We start from the raw sequence: 22,684 nt of genomic DNA on the forward strand, positions 1-22,684 counted from the left end.
GGGGGCAAAGGGCTGCAGGGCTGTGGCTGAGATCAAGCTTGGGACAACAGTGTTAAGTGTTTGCTCCTGTCCTTACCAAAATCACTGACTTAAACAGGGTCTAGGCCTAGGTGACACTCCACATACTCATAAACCCTGCTGCTACTGACCTGCCAGCAGCACCTCAGCTGTGCTGAGAGCTGACCTTGGGAACGATCAGCTTCTTCAGCTGCAACCTGGCAAAGATGATACACGACCGCTCAAAACATAATTCCAACTTTTGGGTGGCTACGGCTCGGCGCATCCCCCTCCCTCCTTGCGAACCGCTCGCGAGCACACACTCATGTATGCGAGACGTGCAAAGATGCCGGTGGCATCGGGTCCCAGCGCTGCCCCTCCGGCATGGGGAATGGCAACGGGAACGGGAACAGGCATGGGGACAGCTCCCACATGCTGCAGCTCCTGCCTGCCGCCGACGTGGGTCAAAACAGGCAGCGCAATGGAAAAACCCTACTCTTGATTATTTTATTCTGCATCGACCAGGGAGACTCAAGGAAAGCAGGGAGGGAAAGAAAGGTTTAGCACTTTTTGCTTTCCGACAAGGTAGCTGCTCTTTTTTTTCATGTCAACTATTAATTTGTTTAAAATATGGCTTGGTAAAACTAAATACGAGTGGATCAAACTGAAATCAATATTTGTGCTAATTACAGCCTTTTGAAAATTGGAATTAATGGCCCAAAGGGTACAAACACACCAACTGTGAATCATAGGGAAAGGATGAGGGAAAAGGCAGTGTGGGCATTGAAAAGAACAGTCCAGATGAGCTCTAGAAATTTAACTGCTCATGGAATAAATTTCAACACAAACGAGCAATGCACTCGCAGGCCCGCTGCAGATGGAAGCGACAGTCTTTTGTTTTATGTTTTGTTTTTTCTCCCCATGCCTGCTTGATGGGTGATTTGCGTCTGGTGCTCTGCGCTGCAAACTCTCCCCGGAGCGAGCACGCGCGGCGCCCGGAGGAGGCACTGCCGTGCTCCGTGCATGAATGAGGCATTCTCAGTGGATATGGGTCATGCTAGTAGATGTACACAGTAAGATTATTTGACTCTAATTCATGCCACTTGATATAATGTGATAAAACATTTGACATGAGAGATAAGTTCCATTTTAATCCGAAAAGGTGCGGGGGAAAGAAAGAGTGGGAATTGTAAAGGAGGAAGAGGTTTCTAAGGGACAGGTAATGCGCAGAAAGAGAGGTGTCGAGTGAAGGAGGAAGTTGGTTGGGAAAAAAAGCAGCTTTCCCTGCACACTGAGGAAGCAAATGAGCGAGTAAAGAAAGCAAGGAAGGTTGTTACAGTTCCAGAGCTGGGAGACTGAGAAATGGCACTGCTGAGAGATGAAAGAAGGAAAGTAGGAACAGAAGCTGCTTCAAACAGAAATTGATATATGGACAAATACCCTAAAGGAGACTGAAACACTAATGCTACAGGCTGGCTGTCAACAGAAAACCTTCGCTATAGAACAGCTACGAGGACAGAAAGGCTATAACGCGACAAGAGCAACAGAAACAGAGATATTGGTTTACATGCATCCAAATCCAAAACAAACAGGCACCACAGGTCACTGTTCTCTTACAGTCCAATGAACTTATCTTGTGCAACAGAAAAATAGCTCTGAACATCTGGGTCAGTTCCTACCATTCCAATTTCATCAGGGAGACCACGTCTCAACTTTACCTTTGGTGTCAGACACCACAAGATGGTCCTCCTGAAATATGGAAGTCCATTCCTAATCAGATCTGTTTTGGTTAGCTTTTAAAATAAATATTTAGTGTGCTTAATTTGCTGTCAGTTTTGGAGTGCTTGTCAATGAAACACACTGCAAAATGTGCAGAAGAGACGGCCCTTAGCAAACGCATCTGCCAAAAACCCGGCTCAAATTTTAACAGTGAGAACAATGACCAAGATGTTCTGTTACAGAGAGATTTTCCACAAGCTTAAACATAGTAAAGGGCTCTCTTAGAAGATGCTGTTCCCTTAAAATCCACGCACAGACAGACCAAGACACAGTAGACTAGAGATTTAAAGCAGGCAGAGAGCAGATACGAGCCTTAGTCAGAAAGAAAGGAAAGATTTATTTATTTTTTTAAAGCTATAATCAATAAATTTTCTCAAAATGTGACTTATCCTCCTGTCTTATTTTGTCACATTTTGGGTCTCTCCTGCTTGGTGTCCAAGGAGGAGAAGGCATTTACTTACATCAAATAACCTTTCTATATACATCTCCTCATTGACCTTATCACGCAGGACATCCTGAGAGTGGCGGACAAATGTCACATAGGCATCAGCAACATCCATCCCCGGCTTCTGCATGGGGGAGAGAAGAGAGAGAGAGAGAGAGAGAGAGAGAGAGAGAGAGAATCATGAATAGGGGCACAGGGGGCAGCTCCTCTGTGTAGCCTCATTGCTGCTTTTCCTTCTCCTCCATCTCCTGCTGTCCTCCTGCAGTTCACCCTTTCCTTACCTGATGGACACCGAGTCCTGCTGCTTTGTGCCCCACGCCCAGCAAAACGCTGTGTGCAGCCCAAGATCATGCAAAGACACTCGCTTTTTCTTTTTTTTCGCCTCGAGTGAAGCCAGTCAGATGAATAAAGCTCTTCCTTGACATACCAATGCCGAGAAGTTGTCTCGTCACCTTTAACGCTGTTGATCTAATGAGTGAACCAGCAAGCAGGGCTGGGGATTTGTTGTTTTCTTGGGTCATCTGCTCTATGCAAGCCCTCTGGTTTCTGAAGGTAGAAAGCTAAGAGCCAGAGCTGGGCTTTTGCTTCTTCTTCTGCAGTGTGAGGATGTGTGTAATAAGCAGCTCGCGTTGCAGGAGGCATCCCAAAATCACCTTTTTTTTTTCTGTTCAGACCCCTGACTTTAGGTCACATTTACTGCTGCTCTTAAGAATAAATTGGGTAAATGGTAAGTCAGGGAATATATGTCTATATGAATGCTTAAGCTGCTGCTAAATGCCAGGAAGCATCCCTGTGCTGTCACATCTCTACGGCTCTGCAGAATTTAACTGATTTTAAACAGTAACTTACAACTGTGCAAGAGTTTGGGGACAACAGCATTTCTTTAAAGAAAATGGGAACTGAAGCAGGTGGATGGGAAAATACTTCAAAAAAATCCTGTTTGAGTTCACATTGCTTGATATATTGGAATCAAACTTACCTCAAAGGAAACCCATTAAAATACTGTAACATGAGTTATTACAAGACCTGCCACAAAATCTTAAATTTCCATGGCACATTGTAAGTTTGTTAATAACTAGTGTCATTAGTTTCCATTACTGTGATTTACCTCAGATCACAGAGTATCATTTCTCTGCAAGATACGATTGTCAGCCACTGTAAATTGAAGTTAGTTAACACATCTGTGTAATTTCCAGGGTGAAAATGAGGACAGTTTGGAAAGCAGTAGGAAGGGAGTTTTTTAATACAAAGCAAACAATTATCAAGCAAAGGGCCAGTGCTTGGCCCTTGGGAAGCCAGTAACAATTCTTAACACCTACTGCAACAATGACAAGGTATTAATTTGAAAAACAATGAGGACAACACAAATGTGGCAGTAGTCAAGTGTTACACTTTCAAGCAATTTTCAGCACACTGATCGTGCCCATTTCAAGGTGGCATTAAATGGATTGGTTTGTACCCAGACAATTGTAATGGTGTTTGTGGAATTAGATTTAACCAATGGTTTTCTGTTCAACACTGGGATTTCCCCTCTGTTCTATAGTCAAACAGGTTTTTCTTTCTCTCCTTCCCCTAGAAAGGCAGTGGCTGAGGGACCACGGGGCATCCTCCCGCAAGGGTCTGGGAGCTGTGCGGGCCTGGTGGTTGATTTTATGAAAAATTTTGGGTCTGTCAAGGAAGCCATTGTAATGTGGCTTCACTTCCAGGGGAAGGTGGGGAAGCAACCAAAAAATAACCCAGATAAATGATTTGTGCTCTATTTTACGCAAAGAACTGGAGCGTCCGACTGGCTCCAAGGACGGGAGCAGAGCCTCGCTCCTCCCACACGGCCATGATGCTGTGGACCTCCCGGGGCTGTCCCTGGTGCAATGCTTTTGGGAAGGCTTGAAAGGGTTATAGAGCATTTTACTGAGACCACCTCCCTGGAAAGATGCTTTACTTTCCAGGAACGCAGATGCCTCAGAGAAGGCCATGTTTTGCCCTAAAAATTACTTAAAACAACTGTTCTGTGCTCAAATTGATGATGACTAAATATTTAAGATGCACTCAAACAACTAGGAATTTCAGCTGAAGGTTCTCCACATTTTCTAGGGCTAGAAATGAATTTTGAGTCCCTCTTTCGAATGCTCTGAATATCTTGTTTCTATTACTCCAAGACAACAGGATGCCAATCTCTGCACTGGGATATTTTAAACCAAGCAAGACCTCTTACTGTTCAAGAGTTTGTCTTCCCCATGCTGGGCTAAAGATACGGCAATTTGGTAGGAAAGGTTTCTTTCGGGCTAAAGGGATAGAAACACCAAATACAGATGATGTGGTCCAATATGTCTGATAAATTTATCATGCTGTCATGTGAGAGCACGCAGAGCAATCGTGTTCATGTTAAATGTACATATGTACATTACACATATAGCTCATTAAACTCAACTGAGTTATTCTTGATTTACACTGCCCAGTCTAACTGAATGCAGGATTTGGTGCAGTATCTTAAGATCTACTCTTTCTTCATTCGTAATTGCACAGGCTCTCTCTGCCTGTAAATGTTACAGTAGCCCCTTACTCCAGCCAACATTCATATATTACACTTCAACTCAATTTAAATGTAAATTTCTGGCAAGTTAAGTACTCTGTCTAAGAATGTTAAGGGCTCTTTTCCTTATGAATCAAGGTCTAATTAGAAGAGACGATGTACAGTTTTCCTATACCAATTACAGAAAAATGGAAAAAATTATTTTCATTAACAATTTCCCAAACACATGTTGCTAGCTCATCACCATTTCCCCAAAGTAATAAAAAAGTCATTTTCCGAAAGAGTAAAATAAACCAACAATTAGAAGAACAAAAATAAAATAGATTAGCTAATGTGTTAGATGTGTGTTGGCTCAGTTCTAACATGTCTGGACCTTTTTGTTTGGAAATTATACTGTATTTGTACAAGTCCAAATGAAGAATTAACAGAATGCACTGCTCCCATTTTTTTTAGATGTAATTCAAGCCAATTGCATAAATATGGTACCTTTTTGACACCATCTGCAAATTATTGCCTAAACAGCCTCGTAGGTCTCCATAAGAGGGTAACTGCTCATTATTAACGTCATAGAGATATTCTTTCCAGTTCAAATGTTAGAAGTGTGAAGGCCCATGGTTCAATCTTGGCTGTTAATGCATAACGTGGGTTGCTACACATGCCATAAACCAAAGCACGATGCAAATTACTATGACAGAAGTTGTTTAAATTGTGCTTACGGGTACATCCACGTATTTGGAAGCAGCCTTCACCTGTAAAAGGAACAAGAGGAGAGTTTACACCATCAGTACATTTTCAGGTCTTTGTTTTTTCTTTAAACACCTGTAAGAGCTTCTCCAGCCAAGACTTGGGACAACATAATGCTGAGTGGGGGAGAAAGGGTGATAAAAACTACATTTCCTGTCTAAAAGAATAGGCAAGGGTGGTATTTTTGTTGTTGTTTTTTTTGAGAGGTAACTTTACTGCTGCTAAAGCTCTAATAGCAACAGATGATAGTGTGGGAGTTGTGCTTCTCCCTCTTCTACTTCAGCGAGCGGGGGAAGACGGGGTTTGTAAGTAGACATCGTTATTTTCTTCGGAGGCCTCATTCTCCACCTGATGCCACGTGTCTCTGAAGGCAGTCTGTGGTTCTCCCATCAGGATCCGCATCCCGGGGACCTTGGGAGCCCCTGGCAGCATGGGCACAACGGCAGGCAGGGCCGGTTGGCACCTGCACCAGGGTGGCCACTGGAAAGTGCCCAGAAGACCCTAATTTTGCCCCCTGCCCGTAGTCCCACACGCAATGTGCTTCCCCCAGCTTTGCCTGGGGCATTATCTTCCACCTTTTTGCGGGCCCTGAGGCTGGCAGGAGGTCACAAACGGTGTTGGGGCAGCGTGCTCATGCCATGCTATGGAGAAGCGCCCCAAAGCTTTTCTGCTTCTCAGACTCTGAACAGCCACATTACTTTCCTATGACTATTCCCCCCTTTAAAAGATGTTATCTGAGGGAGGGTATCAGGGGGTGGACGCTGCGCTCTGCAGTGTCCTCACACAGTGGCGGGGGCTGCAAGACCCCAAAATTACTTTGTCTCCGGTTTGCCACGCAGCAGGGTGCCCACTGCCTGGCACGGGAGGCAGGGTGGCCCCCAATGTCAGGGCCAACTTTTCCAACTGAGCAGTGCCCAGCTGGCCAGAGAGACCTTTTTCCCACTGTAGCATAAGGCACCGTGTCTAGAAAGAGTACGGCTGGGATTTTCCACAACGTTTCTGCTTTTAATTAGGGTAAGCGTTGCCGGCCATCTTTGTTTGGGTGTAAAAGCTCACCTGCTTTTAAATATTTCTAAAGCTACCATTAAAACAGCCTAAATATAACACGCACACAGTTGCATCTTGGGATGAATAAATTATGTGTCCCGAATGAGAGAATGAATGTATGTGTGAGACAGAATGTGAGAGTGGGTGGAAGCACTCATATGGTGTGTGTGGGGGGTGCATAATTAAGCACAATGAGGCGATACAAAAGACCAGACTGGTGGTAATTGCTGAGGTGAACGCTGCAAGTATTGGCAGCGCCCAGGCTGCCGAGCCGGGGGGCAAGAACAGAGGGAAGGGCAGGAGGAGGGCACCGAGCGCCTGCCACCGCGATGCGACTCGGGGTCTGGCTGTTGGAGGGGATGGAGGGGGACGGGGCACATCCCAGCACAGGAGTTTATGAAGGAGGTAGCAAAATCAGTGCCGAGCCCTCACTCCCAGTAAAGAGTGAATGCTCGTCTCTCCTCCAGGTATCCCTGTTTCCAGCCGGCCGTCTGGACACCTTGTCCTTTCACTGCATTTATCCTCACAACTTTTTTGGGAGGTAGAGAAGCCCTATCCCTTGCTCCTGCTGAACAGGAGTGGAGGAGCCCCAGCCTCCATGCGTGAAGGCAGCTGGAGCCTGGCCAAGGGCTGCAGCTCCAGTGGAGCAGGCAGTCACGGCACACCCACGCCGGCGTGGAGCAGCCGCAGGCAGGGATGCCCAAGCCAGCTCCAAATAAGCTCTTTTTCTGAGCAGCAAAGCTAAAGAACCAGGAGGAAAGCTCGGAAAACGATGTGGCTTGACAGCCCGCAGAATTCAAGCCAGGCTGCGCTCAGGGCTGCACTGTGCCACGCACCTGGATCTTCAGATCTCACACAGGGCACGAAGTAATGCAGCGGTACCCCAGGAAACCTGCAATCTGAGCGTGGATTTAGCACGCTTAGGTCCAGCTTAGCGCCACCATCTCAAACTACCTTCTCCAAAGCCAAGAGGCGACAAGAATAACTCAGTTGGCTTCCTGCAATCTCCCTCCTCCACCCACAAAAAAACTGAGCTTCTTCTCCTGCCCACTCCCCTTTAATCAGAATAATTACTTGTTTTTCTTTAAACTCAGATTTGGCTACATTTAGTGAAATTTCCAAACTGCCGGATGTTGTGTGATTTTTGCTAGGCTGCCGTTTTTCACAAAGTATGTGACTTTGCCATGAAACGTCTCAGTTTACCATACAAATTTTGCGCAGAACAAAAATAAGATCTTTTACTTCTGTCTCCCTTGGGTAATATGCAGTCTTTAGTTTTAATTACCGTAGGTGTAATTCTCCGCCTACAGAGGCCATCCAGATTAAAGGGAATTTTAGCAGCTGTCATTCCTGTGACTCAGTGGATCTGCACATGCAGACGCCCAGCCAGGGCCTGGGCTGCTGCCGCGGAGATGCACTTAAATGTAGCAACAAACAGAAAAAAAACCCGTCTGGCCAAATTTAGAAGGGTGTTTTCCTCTCAAAGTGCTCTGCAAGGAGAAGTGGCTAGTGAGAATTTATTAGGACAACAGATGCATTAATTTTATCTTGAATTTCGAGGCAAGAATTGGAAATGAGGATATCCTACTAGGTGATAAAACTGTCTGTCACAAGACCCCCGATTACATGTCACTTGCAGAGCGCCTGGAAAACACGCGATGAAAGAAGTCGGTGGAAGGGGGTGGGAGACTAATGCTTTCTAGAGCTCAGCGGCTTGGACCATCACACTTTGTTGTATTTGTTCAGACAGGGAAAACGTGGGAGGTGGTGCAAGCATGCTGTAACAAGAGAGAGTTTCTCTATTTATCATTGCAAAGACTAAACACAGCAAATCACATTACTACTGCAGGCAAGGGAGACTTTCTAAGCCCAGTGCAAAGGGGTCCGGGCTGTTCCTCTGCCTCTTCTTGTGGCTGGTGCTGCCCAGTGACTCCCAGCAAACAAGTGGGCCAAAGCGAGAGACATCCCTTGCCCAGAAAAGAGCAATCCTGCCCCCCTGTATTGCACCCAGCCTCCTGGCTGGGGGTGAGGGCTCAGCACCTTCCTGGCGATGTGCACACACCACGCACAGTAACTATCTGGATGCACATCCCTTCCCGGCTGGAAACTCAGGAAACTGAAGCTACGGGGCCAGGTTTAAAGGCTGCGGGGCTGCTGGAGTGGGACAGACTGGTTTGCTGCTGCTGGGGCAGTTAATCGTCAGTCAGTGTCTGAGGAGCAGCTGAGTGAGGAGCCTGAACCCCGCGCACCTACGTGCTGCCTCCTCACGGGTGCCCAGAGCCCAAGCATGGACGAGGGGTTTGCTCAGCCATTGAAGGGAGCAGCACTCAGCAGCGTAAACAGTAGGATGTGGTGGGAGCAGCGCAGCAGCAACCGAGGAACAGCTTGGATTCATGGAGAAGGGCTGCACATTACACTGTCTACCCGGGCTGATGCTGGTACTTCCGATGCCTGGAAAGCTGCCGCCTCCACATCCTCTGCTGCTGGCACGCGAGCATCTCCTAACCCTCCGCAGCACTGGAACAAGGCAAGGTATCCACCCCAAGCATGTTCCTGAGCAGGGATGAGCACAGCCCTGGGGCTGTAACCACGCACACGCAGGGGTTATCCTGAGAAAAGAGCTGCACTGCAGGGCAGTGAGTGGGACACCCTCCCTTCCCCTCCTCCTCTGAAGAACAAAGTGCCTCCAGCACACCTGAAAAGTCAGGATGCTTAGTTTGAACCCTGTGGTGATTTAGATAAGCTGCCAGACTTTGTGCACACATCAGCCCATGAGCAGAGTTTCTTGCCTCTGCTGGTGAGCCTTCCTACATCCATCCCTGTTTCCAAACAGATCCTACAAAACTGCCTCAAACTCAGTGAAAAGGGCCCAAGAGTAGCGAACAATAGAAAACTGTAAGTAGCTGAGACAACTCCTGAACGGGGCTTTGGAAAGCCTTCCCAGTCTGCAGAGCAGTGCCTTCTGCCTCCTGCCTGGTCTCTGTGAACAAGTGAGTGCAGGACAGGCTGCACATGCAGGCACCGGGGCCAGTGGGTGTAAATGTCAATACAATGTTCCAAGCAACCCCAGACATATGTTTTGGGATGTACATCTGTCTGTGAGCCGAGAGAATAGATGCCATGTTTGCAAAGGGACACTCTTGTAAACTTTCTGGCATGCATTTTCAGAAGACCTTTGGAAATCAGCTGTTATGTGTTTGTCCTAAGAAGCTGTCACAACACTTTTCTGGAATACAGGTCATATTGCTAAACACTTGCTTGATGCTGAGGCCAATTTTCCACAGATATTGTTCTTGGCCTGTACCTTTCTAGGAAATATGTAATGTGATGAGCTGTGGGTTGGTTCTGCAATGTTAGGGAGAATTGTAGCATTAGAGGCACCTTGTGCTGTGTAACCTCATGGCATTTCCCCTACCTTGTTCTCTTTTAGAAACACAAAGGCACTCCCTAGATTGCCCTTATTTTGTTTTTTACTATGTGAGATGGTCACTGTCATGGCTAGAAGACTGAGAGGAACACACCCGTCACGCAAAGTGGCAACGAAGCAACTTCTTTAGTTAGGGAAACTGCATGTATGGTGCTATGATTTTTTTCATCTTCATATGCATCCTCAACAGAATAAACTCCACCAACCTGAACGGTAACTGAAGATGGCTTTACTCTGTGCTACAATACGATGGCCTATGCATCTTGGGTGCTGATGTACTGTATATCTGCATACAGGTTGTTTGTTTATCATGTGGGGGTTACAGTGTGCAAACACCACAGAATGGCAGAATTATTATGTAGCTGATCTAGCCCGGGGAGAGCAGAAGATTACAACTCAGGGGAAAAAAAACCAAAGAAGAAAGGAAAATATTGTCTGTACTTACAGTAAATGACAGGAAAGAAGAAAACAAAGTTCCTTCATCGTATCTAGACAGTTTGGCCAAGACTCCTTCCAAAATGGTGACAAACTACGAAGACAAAAAATACTGCAATTATTTTTAATAATTGAACAAGGGTGCAAAAATCAGCATCAGCTTCAAAGAAGCCAGTGGAGCTTTCACCATTGCCAAAGGAGCGGACAACCTGTCCCTGAGCACAGGGGGCTGGGGAGTGGGGAGAAAGGAGCATTGCCTTTCGGCTGCTACGTGGTCCACCTCTTGCTGGGTGAGAATCACCCCTCGGTGTCATGGGTGATGCTGGGGACAGGAGGTGGGTGCAGTGTGCGGGGAAGCCAGCACAGCCTTTCTGGACAGGGAAGCTGGTGGTTCTTGCTCCCAGTATGCAGTGTCAAGCACACAGCTAGCTGGGTATTCTTGCAGAAGAATTGAACTGGCATATGTTGGCGGATTATGTTTAAAGGTCTTCACTGTATAATAGGGATGACTTGTTCTCAGAAAGTTTGAAACTAGAGGAAAACACACCCCACCATCTTTCTCCCTCCATGCCAATTCCCCTCTGTGTTAGCACAGCACACCAGACCTACACAACAACCCAAGGGAAATGCTGGCAGCTGAGCTAGAGGAGCTGACTCTGATGAAAAACAATTTCCAAACAATTAAACCTGACATTTTGGAATGTCTTTCCCACTACTGTCACCTCTAAATTAATTTCTTAGAAGAGCATATGGCGATCTTGCACAAGACGAGTTATTTTGTCCGCGCAACCTTACGTGTAGGAGTGGTGACCACCTCTGCGTGCCACCCCAATGTCTACGCAGCAGCATTTAGCAGTGCCACCCCCTGACTGCAGCTACCCTCAGTGCCATGGGGTGATGCTGACCACGGGGTGTTACCCCATTAACATAACACCCATTCCTTAAAATCACTTCTGGCCCCAGTATGGCAATCCTGCTAGCAGCATGTTACATCTCATGCAGCTCCTAATCATCAAAGAGTCACCATGAAAGGACTGGGAGATGTATGATCTTGCCTGTGAGAAACAAGAAGCCAATTCAACATCTTCATGTGTTACATTTTAATGGAAACACACATATTAAAGATGCAACGTTAACAGTGAATCACTTCACCTGAAGCTGAAGGTTACCTTTGCCACTAGGAGTGTTATCATTTCTTTGACGGTTTCCTCAATTAGTTCATCTATTTTCGAATGGTACTGGTGCTAAAGAAAAATAAAAGGAGAGGGGGAGGAAAATATTAGCATTGATCACGGGCGAGAGCTGTACGGTTGTCAGCCTCTTCCCTTGGTAAACCACAATATGCAGTATCAAACCGAAGAATTATGCAGCTTATTACCCTGTGCTCCACTGTAGTGGCCAGTGAATACTTACACTTGCAGGAGAGACCTTGAATTCAGGAGACTCTTACACCAGTTTGCGAAGCATGGGCAAACCCTGCCCTCTTCTGTGTGCCCGCAGCTCCGGAAGCCACAAGCAGATGTAGGAGGGGAGGCTTTGCCACCCCTGTGAGCACCAGCACCCACTGCTCCTAGAGACCCTGAAGTGCTTTCGCTTCAATTCCGCGGGCTTTGTCCTGTTCATTTTGCACATGGATCCCCCCTGGCAATGAGATACCCGGAGGGAAACGGGCAGCCCTTGCCTGGGGGACCACAAACCACACAGCCCTCGGCAGGGCACGGGGAGGATCTGCTGCACCAGGGGAGCTTGCAGTGGGGTGAACCACTGGGAAGGACGTTGCACCTTCTCACCCACTGCAGCAAAGTGCTTGAACCTGTGTTACACACCGGGTTCAGCAGGGACGTGGCTCAAATTGAGCACTCATTTAAACGTTTTACTTGGTGACTATAAGATAGATTTAAAAAACACCCAACAAACCAAGATGAATCTTTCTGTCCCATGCAAAAGCCAGCAGGCAGGGCAGCCCTGAGCTCTGGGTGTTAGCAGATCTGGTGGCACTAGCCCAGAACTGGCTGACCAATGCCAGTGCCTGCAGCATCAGTGTTTCTGAGTCTTCAACCCAATTTCTGCACATGCCAAACCTTGCTTAGCTTGGGAGCTCTGATGCAATCAGCTGCAATATGGCTAGAATAGGTACTAAAATACAGTCTTCTACTAATTTAGAAAAGACCTGTTTCCAATACAAGATTTAATTAGTGAAAACATACAGTATATTCTTATTTTCAATGGACTGAGAAAATACTGATTATGACTGCTTTCCAACACAAAACATTTGATTTTTCAGTCAAACATTTCAAGCACTGGTGCTAGTCACTATATTCATTACCACTTGGCATTAATATTGTTTTAAAATGTTAACATCAAATCACATTGAAAGAGACAAATCTGCTTTAAATACTAATCAGACTTTGGGAAGGAAGACTGTGAGGGCTTTACAAATGCTAGATGCTGGTCTCAGTGTCTGATTGTTAGTCTCTGAACTGCTCTACAGTTTGGGGAATTTTTTCTATGACAGTAACATTAATACATTAATACATTTGGAAAAAAGAAAATAAAAGTAGGACACACTTACCCACACTTTAGCAAACTTTTCAGATGATTGGGGACAGAAATAAAGAGGAAAGTGCAAAAGACAGGAAAAAGAACATATGAAGATAAAGAATACATAAACCAAAATCTTTTAAAAAAAGAGACATATGAGAATAACAGCATCATGCACAGAAACTATAAGCAATGGAAAATGAAATGTGATCAAAACCTCCTTTCACTGAAATACAAGAGATTGCTACCTTCAGTATTTGCAGGCAGTAAAACAGGGTGAAGGGACTGGATTTTACCTAACTGCTGAGAGTCTATTACGGTGTTATTTCGCTCTGAAGAGGAAGGCAACCGGCTGTCGATAGGCAGGGTTCAACATGGGGGCAGCCGCACACCCTTTAGCAGGGGTGGATGCACCTGAGGAGCGAACCCTGCTGCAGGGGCAGGGCAGGCAGGGCAGGCAGGGCAGGCAGGGCAGGGGTAGATGGTGCAGCACATCCTGGCCGATGTTCCAGCTGGGGCCACACAGAGACTCACACACGCGGGAGGACAGGCTGGCACCCCACATCGCGGGCTGAGATCTGCTGGGCCCGCTCAGGGGGAAAAACATACACGAACAAGCACGTGATACCTGCAGCTGCAGTTCCCGTTTCCGTGCCCTGCTTTGCAGGTCAAGATATACATGAGTCCCCGATGGGATCATAGTTATGATTAACCTGTTTAACGCAGAGTTAGCCCTTATCAGCTCCCAGGATTGACCTGGCACAGCAGAGAGGTAGCTGTGGGGTGATGGGAACCTGTAACATCTGTGTACACAGCCAGGACCTCCAAAGGGAGATGAAGAAGGGGTTGTGCATGTATTGGCGGTGTCTTCCCCATGACATTTTGCATCTGCAACTGCATTTTCTGTGTGCGGAAGACCTCGCAACCAAGGATTTAGCTAATTGCTTTCCTTGGGTAAGTCATTAACTCAAAGATGGCTAGCGACGTGCAAAACAACACACTGTGAAATGCACTGACCGATGCATTTTCAGTTAAAAGCTTGTTCAAAAAGCAAGTAAGAGCCCTGATCGAATAAAACCACAGCTCTGAGAGGAGGAGAGGACCCTGTGCACGCACCAAGGCGGTGTGGCAGGACTCTGACCGCTCATTCCCATCGTGGCTGCAATCCCTGGGGCAGACTCGGAGCCAGTGCCAGGGCCAGTGACCGTGCAGGATAGGGCCCGTGTGGCCGCGGTCCTGCCCTGGGCAGCCGCAGCGATGTGTGCCCTGCACCGCCTGTGCTGCAGCCCCAGCTCCACCTCGGGAAGGCGAGCCCTGGCCAGGACAGGGTCAGAGAAGGCGGTGGTTTGGGAAATGACTGCCTGGTGCTGCTTTCACAGATGCCTGGCTCGTAAACCAGCGTTTCTAACAGCTCCTTCTGCATTTCTTTTGAAAACGCCTGAGGTTAAAGATCACATAACTGGTTTGCTTTACCCAGCGTAGCCCCCGCTTTCGATCGAGTTCCTCGCAGCTTTCTATTAGCTCAATTATTACAATCCATAATCAGTGCACTACAATGATTCAACTTGACTTTATGTGATGAGTATCTTGCCTTGTCATGTAACAGATTGTGTGTACGTTGTATTTCTCTAAGGACCATCTGACCTTAGATATTAAATAGAAACATACTAGACCAACTGAGAAACATTTAATACATACATTTATCCCCTTAGATGTATTAAAAATTCAGAGGAAAAATAAATATTTAAGATGGTAAAGTATGTTTACCAAATGTTTTAACAGCTGCCTTTAGAGACAAGGAAATGGAAATGAAATGATGGGTGTTTGTTTCACAGGGTAATGCTCGCAAAATGCATTCAAGTATCTGCTAAAGTGAGTGTAACTGAAGGTAGTCTTAAAGGGAAGGCCTTTGGGGTGGGAGGGAAATCTCAGGAGCGAGGTCAAGTAACATGTCGAGAGAGTCTCTGCCCACATACAGCTTTACACTGTCAGAAAAATCAGTGGTTTGTTTCTAACAAAAATGTCTTCTCCAGTTAGGTCTGGGCAAAGGCCCCTGCCTGAACACCGTAGTGGGCAATGTGAGCCCTTTTTGCTGCTTTTGAACTGTCTGCAAAGGGACCACGTATTTTAGGAGCCGTGTGGCAGCTGCAGTGCTGTGGAGGGGCCCGTCAGCGAGTTGTGTCTGTCCCTCCGTCTCTGTCCATCCCTCCGCAGTGGGGCTGCAGGCAGCCCTGGCCAAGCTGTGTGGCTGCCACACACCGGGGATGGGGGGACAGAGGGACTCAACGATGCGCAGACCTAGATCTCCAAATTACAGAAGAAGACACAGGCTTGAAACCTGGTTTCTCTTCCCTCTGCTGTCTATCTGACTGTCTTATCATTTCTACTGGGAACTGGAAGAGGCGGGCTGGCATTCTGTCCTCCCCTTGCGGGCTGTAATGACAGATCTATAGTTTAACTTTTACTCCCCCAGCACGACCATCTCAGTGCACAGGTTTCAACAGCTTCGAGAAGAGGAGATGGATGTAGCTGAAATACAGAGCGGCACAAGCGAATGGAGCAGGAGGTGGGAACACTCATTAAAAGGAAGAAAAGAAAAAGGGAGGGTGTATAAAAATCTGCAGCCCTAAATGGTAACTTATGCACTGATAATTTACATCTGCTTTACAGGTCTGTTAGTTCAGCTATCTGTTAAAAACCTCATGCCCCAGCAACTGCTGCTTGCCACAGGAGTTAGGCTGTCTCCGAGCTGCTGTACCAAACACCTTCTTGAAGCGGCACAGGCAGATTTGCGGAGCTAATCCTGCTGCAGCTGAGAACAGCAGAGAAACAACCGCGCTGCCGCCTGCTCCCCTCTCACTTGCAGTTTGACTCAGGCTGAACGTGCATTGTGACTGATGCTCAAAATTCGGAGGAAACTGTGGCAAGCACAGAGCATCACAAGTTAGCAGCGAGAAAGACGCAGCGAGTGCCTGGTCACACTATATCCAGACGCAGCTGATGTTATCAGTCTCGTGCCACCTCAATACTTAACCTGACAGTTTTATGAATGCAATGAGCTTGCTCTGACATGATATCGGTGTCTGCTTGATCTCCAAAAAGGGGACTGTGCTAGTATAGCGCACTGGTTTGTAGTGGGGAGCATTGCAACCGTAGCTCTTACTGGCTGATAAGGCACTGCCAGGCAGGTGCTGCAGCAGCTGCAGGCTGAGGGATTTGGGGAGATAAATGGGTATGAATATGGAACAGAATGTGGCAGAGAAGTTCATGTCCAAGCTTGGACAACAACAGCCCCCTCAAGATCTGCTTCAGCTGACCTGGAGGACAAGGGAAGAGCCTGATGATGAGCGGTATGAAACCTCCCTTGCAAGGTGACTGTCACAAATAAAATGTTGTAACGGAAATGTGTATGAGAAAAATAAAAACAACAGCTGGATCTGATCCAAACACCACTGACATCAGGGCAAAGATCCCTGGCTGCATCCAGTGGCCTTCAGAGCAAGTCCTCTCAGAGGAACAGGGTGAGGTAAACAACTGAAAAAAAACCCCCAAAACTTGCAATGATTCACTGCAAAATCTGACCATGGAAAGTTGTAGAGAAAGGACTTATCTAGGGAATGCTGACAAGCAGCAGGTTAGGAGAGCCAAACAGTATTTGTGAATTTATTCTAGACTGGTATATGAATATTTAACTTGGCTTGAAGCCACTGTAGCAAAATGATTATTGTGATGCATTTAATCTAGTCCAATTTACCACATCTTTCTAATTCATAGATCAATTCACAGAAACCTCAACCTGCAACTATGGCTTCAGAAGAAAAAAATCATCAGCAATTAATTAAAACAGGTTTGTTTAGAAACTTGAGTCATTAAGAACCTGGAAATCCAGGATCGTCAAGCGTGCTGATTATAGCCAATACTCAAGGAAGTCACAGCAGCTGGAATTTAAATCTACTTTTGAAGTTATCTATTTTGGTGGCTTGTTTTTTGGTTTTTGTTTTTGTTTTTTTTTTCCTTGCAAGAATCACAGCAACGACTTGGCATTTCTGTTTTCCTTATGTTTGTCTACAGAAAATAGTCATATACAGAAAGTGTGTTGCTGACACCTGGCTCCAAGGTGCAGTTAATGACTCAATATATATAGTTATCATGCATCAACCAAGCTTAAGAGATACCTTATGCATACCACAGTCCTTGCAAAAAGAAACTCCTAGGTGACAGGGATTCCAAATGTTCATATTCATTAGATTCATTTGAGTGCAACCCCCTGCATATTCATCTGCACACTCTATATGGAACACTAAATCCACAACTGATACAACATCTCTGAAACTAGCACAACAGGAGATAGGAAAGTTCATGACTCTGCCTTTAAAAGCTGTGAAAGGAAGAACCTGCATTTTTACCTCTTGGCCCATTTCCATACTGCAAAGCTTTGTTGACTGAGCTTTGGCATCCACCATGACATTAAACATGGTGCATATTGATTGAGGGACTCGGAAGTCTGTTGATCGGCTGGTTTTCTGCAGCTTTACTTCAAATGCAATCCTGGTTCTGTTAAGGAAAGTAGAAAAAGATGTTTCAGTTGCTTTTAAACATACTGAAGCTAATGATAATAATGTGAAATAATACTGAGAAGAGTTTGAGAAACCAGAAAACTGAATGTTTCTGTGAGTGTTATTGTAAAGCACATTGTTAGAAATGTGCTTTTACTAAAAATGATTTTCCAGTTTAAAAAGAAACCCACTTTGCAGAATACACACTATTTCTAAAGTATGCAGTGGCTTCAGGGAAACTACGACTTTCTCATGCTTGATAAACAGTGTGATGATGTTACAAACAGCAGTGACAATGTACACCTATAATTTGGTTGCATTAGCTGATTTATAACCACAGGCAAATAGCAAGCCTGACGCATTAAAGAAAGCTCATATTGCTCCATGATATCAACTACAAATAACAGAAAATCATTTGCCACTTGACTAAAAGGACATTGCGAGATCATTGCATTTTGGGGTTTACATGACTGTATTTGCTTGATGAAAGCTCCTAATGGTCTCGTAAGTTCATAGAAGTGGTTTCTCTGAACCATACATATCCACCAGAAGACATCTGCAAAATGTGCATGGGCAAAGTCGTGCATGTATGAACACACACACACACACACGTCGCATGAGGCCGCGCCTCACTGCTCTCCTGAGGTTTCACTGAGCTCAAATTTGACATCCCCAGCAGTTACAAACTGTGTTACACCCAGAGTTTTGTTGGGCCAAAGTCTGCAGAATTGGATTCCACGTCGCATTTTAAAATACCAAGGCATTTGTGACTTTAACATGGGGAATACTCTGCAGTACGGTGGGCATTGCCTTGCCTTTCTTTGGAGCCCCTCTGCAGATTCCGGAGGTACTTTTCTAATCTAACCTAACACAGAACAATTATCACATCAGACAGAATCTGCCAACAAATTAACATAGGAGCTTCAATTTAGAAATAACAAATAATATCAGCTGCAGCTCAGGAATAACTCTGATCTTGAACGATCCCCCGAGGGTTATGTAAATGAAAACTCATTTACAAACGTGAAACTCCCATTCTTGGGATCAGATCTGAGCTGGTACATAGGTCCTCCTGCCTGGATTTATTAGCGAAACAGGCCTTCCTTGCAAGGGTTGCTTTCCTGACAGCACCGAAATACAACCAAGTGCGGAAGGCGGGGTGGCTCCTCCATGGTATTCAACAGTTCAGAGACAGACGCGAAGAAAAATGTTGTGTCAAACTAAAATTGCTAAAGAAACCTTAGCCAGGCCCTGTTTGCAGGTGATATAAATAGGGAAGGCAGCATATTGGTTTACATCAGCAGTGGCATTTGAACTGATTTAATTACCAGTGCCAGATTTAGCCTGGACTCGGGGACTAGAATCTTGATAATTACTGAAAGGACCCAAAGTGACTGGGATTTTCCATCTCCTCACAGAGATGAGCATGTTCCTACTTATGCTCAGAACCATTATATATAGTCATACCATTACAAGCTGGGCCAGGTTTTTGCAGAGGGGCAACATATTTGTAGAAAGGTTGAAGCAGTTGGGGAAAAAAACCCTGGCTTTCAGGCACACAAGCCCTTCTTCAGATGTACCTGGAAATGTGCTTATTTGTGCCAGTTAGTGGAGCTAACCTGGTCTGATTTCTATAAATCATCACAGCTATAACCGTACTGCAAGTGCAGCAAAGATGCCTTGGTTCCAATAAAAAAAAAAAAAAAAAGAGAGAAGTGTTTTGGTGGCGGTAGAGCAGAGAGCAGAGCTCCACACTGGGTTTGCTCCTAAGGGATGGTCTGACAACTGGACGACCACTGAAGCTCGGCGTTCGTGACAGCCACAGGACCAAAGATGAGCTGCTGCAATAAAGGGGACTTTACTCAATGCCAAAGACATCACGACCATCTCACTGCACTTAAAACGCACTGGGGTTTATTCCAGAACAGTGAGAGAGCAAGCCTCGAGCTGTCTGCCTTCCAACGGGCGAGTCTCCTGCCTACATCTCGGGGACCGAACGTGCCTTCTCCTGTGGTGACATAGCACATCCAGACTGTGAGGAACGGGCAAACAATAAATGCCACGCTCACACTTGCAGAGTGGCCAGGCAATTGTGGTACAGAACAGCCACATCACACATTGCAGCTAATATTAGCATGTACCAGCTGTATTTGGCATCTATTCTTCCTTTGGTTTGTCTCTTTGTCTATTAATTTCTATTGTCTATTAATGGAATGCAAAGTTCATTTCTTCCTCCTGCCTCATCACCTCTGATGCTAAATGGACATAAATTACTGCGGAAAGGTTAGAAATTTAACCTCAACATTTTGCTTTCAGAGTGACATCTACCTGTATGATTAAAAGTTTTTTAAAGAAACCTCTCTGTTTTGGAAGATCTGTAGGTGAATATCCTATAATGTGGCTGATGACACAACAGCTTTTCTCAATCAGCAGCAGATGTGAAACCCGTGTGCCAGCTACCCACTATCCCCTTTTTGGGATCACTTTTTTTGCTTGTTTTTTCATGGATCTGTGTTTTTTAGGTGGGTGCTGGGATCTTACTTAGGGCTATGCCTTCAGCACTCAACCTTGTTGACTCCAAACGGCATTTACGAAGACTTGACCTCATGTGCAGCACTGAAAATAAGTAACTACCTATAAAGCTTGAAAGAATGGGAGATTTATTGCCTTATTATAGGTGAATATGCACTGTCCAGAGTCTCAACAGAGAAGTGTTCGCTTGGGAGAGTTCACAATTCACAGCAATAGGATGGCTTTCCACCACGTCTGTGCTGGGCAGAGGTGAGCTGGGGTCACTGGGTTGTTGAAGTGAAGCTTCACTGATAATAAGACAGAATAAACCTGCATTCTGTGAGCTCCTATGAGAAACATGACTAGTTTGCTCACACGCACGTACCTTTTCACACAGGACTCGATCATGTCACTCGCCATAAGCTTCAAGCGTTGCTCTAAGTGTTTTCCAAACTCCTCCTCAGGCCAGTGCAAATCCCGAATGAAGGTCTGTAGGGCATCAAGTTTCCAGAACAGATCTTCTGAGGTGCCTGATCCATTGCTGGCAGGGCAAAATGAGAACAAAAGTCATAAGTGGCATCAAGTCTTTGTAACCTGATGTGGAGACCATTCCTGCAACAAGTGTAGAGCAGACAGTAGTTTCATACACAGGACAACGCTGGCAATCTCCACCATCAGGATTTTGAGTTTTACCATACAGTTGCCTAATCTACCTTGCTGTCATCACCCACAAAACTTTCCAGACCAGATGAGTAAGACAACATTATGAGTTACACATATTAACAGGAAGAATGTGTGTATGGTAAAAATCAGCCTTAGTTAATAACCACATTAACATATGTGATTATTAAGAATTAAGGCCAGAAATTGTGGTAGAAAATCCTCGGTCAATAATAACTGCCATACTAGACTGTATGCAGTTATTAAGATTTAGGGTTTCATGCAATTCTCCCCCCTCCAAATTATATCTTGAGTTTGCCTTGTCCCCCCACAGTGAGGCCCCATTTCCAGGTAAGGGACAGTGCTAACAAGTGGTGAGCGAGGACACGCTTTATCTCTTGAACAGCTGAAAAAAAATCGGGGTAAGTCAATTGAGCTAAGAGCACTAGACATCTCATATCCAGGAGTTTTGGCAGGATTGACAGCTGCACCCTTTCACAGATCTGCCTCTTGCAAAGGCATCTACAGGACAACAAATTTCCATTTTTAAAAAATTTATTTTGCAACATCTTTGGTCTGTCACAAAACTCTGAATTTCTCTCCCAAGCGTATATTCTCATACCCCCACCCCTGCCCAGATGGAAGTCTTTGGTCCTGCAGTGTGTAGCTACACCGGCTCTTTTCACAGTATAATTATATCTCAAACCTCCACTTACAGAATAAAAATACAGAACTGGATTGCGCTCTGTTTGTGCAGAGAAATTTATGCATCCATAACCCTTTTCTCTCCTTCTCTTCTTCTCCCTCATTTTTTTTTTTTCAGAACAATTACCAAGGGAGCTTCAAGAGTTTCAACCCCCTCCTCGCATACCACTAATGCTAACACGGTAATTTATAAGATATTTAACACACCATGCATTACCACTTGTGCTGACATCATCTATAGAAACAGATGAGGGAGGGTGTTTCTATTGTGACAGATGCCAGCTGCATTGAGTTAATGCTAGAGGAGATCGGAGCTAATGCACACACGGCTACTGCCAGGTGAGAACTGTAGTCCCAACATGCTAGAGGGGTCCTGCGGGGTCCTGTGCTAACAGAGTTAACGAAATAAAGAATGTCTCAGTTGTAGGAGAAACATATCTGACACTAAGCAACAAGTAACATGTCCTTGATGGAGGGGAAGGGTGAGTAAAAGGAAACCAGGGAGATGAAAAGATAAAGAATCAGGCATTTCCTTTAGCCAGGGGACCAGTTTTTACAACAGTCTCAGTGTTCATCTACCGCCAGTTTTCAGTTGCGCCTGGTTCAAACCTGTGCTTGGGTATAAATAAGCTTCAACAGTCTAAACCCAGTTTTGGAACTGCATGAATTTATGTTTTAAATAATTAAATACGTACAAATGCAATAATTGGTATTTACTACAGCAATATTATGACATCCATTTGGTTTCAAAATTTTTAAAGTATTGTTCTTTTTCTCACTTTTGATTTAAGGCTCCATGCAAGTAAACAATATAGTATATTCATTTCCAAGATGCACTGTTAATATTTTGCTTGTGAGCACCATAATTACTCTAATCATGCAGGCAGCTTGCAATATACCACTGATGCGCAAGCGTTTTCAGAGGAATTATCCAATTTTCTGTCATGACATGATTCTTATCTTTTCAAGGGCAATACCACAAAGCATGCACAGAGAAAGATTAAAACTTTCAAGTACTCTTTACAGACAACTGCCTAAGCTAGCCTTTAATATAGCTATCTTAGCATGAATATGAGTTGTATAGCTTTGAAACATAAATGACCGTGCTAGTATTTTAAAAGTTTTTAAAATCTGTAAGGAAGTCAAACATCAGAGTTTGCTTTACTTTGGTTCATTACCACTGCTCTGCAATACAGCCTGCACGAGGCTAATGGCAGAGGCATTTTGGTGGACTCCAGGTGTAGATGTAATCAAGGGTGTTTCAGTAACACTGAAGGGGGTAGTTTTGGGGGGTTTCTTCAGTTTCA

At 45.3% G+C, this 22,684-nt stretch overlaps 1 protein-coding gene across 4 annotated transcripts in view; it reads right to left on the bottom strand.

Annotated features, from left to right (window-relative positions):
• CADPS (calcium dependent secretion activator) overlaps nucleotides 1-22,684 on the bottom strand; it is a 221,290-nt gene that overhangs the window by 19,744 nt on the left and 178,862 nt on the right. For all 4 annotated transcript variants that reach the window (XM_074879024.1, XM_074879023.1, XM_074879022.1 and 1 more), the window contains 6 exons: nucleotides 20,398-20,553; nucleotides 17,352-17,499; nucleotides 11,574-11,648; nucleotides 10,415-10,498; nucleotides 5,468-5,500; nucleotides 2,238-2,345 (listed from right to left, as the gene is read on the bottom strand). In XM_074879024.1, coding sequence (XP_074735125.1) covers nucleotides 2,238-2,345; nucleotides 5,468-5,500; nucleotides 10,415-10,498; nucleotides 11,574-11,648; nucleotides 17,352-17,499; nucleotides 20,398-20,553 — 604 coding nt within the window. The remainder of the gene's footprint in view (nucleotides 1-2,237; nucleotides 2,346-5,467; nucleotides 5,501-10,414; nucleotides 10,499-11,573; nucleotides 11,649-17,351; nucleotides 17,500-20,397; nucleotides 20,554-22,684) is intronic.

The sequence above is a fragment of the Strix uralensis genome, chromosome 10, assembly GCF_047716275.1.
Source record: "Strix uralensis isolate ZFMK-TIS-50842 chromosome 10, bStrUra1, whole genome shotgun sequence".
In the NCBI taxonomy this organism is placed as follows: Eukaryota; Metazoa; Chordata; class Aves; order Strigiformes; family Strigidae; genus Strix; species Strix uralensis.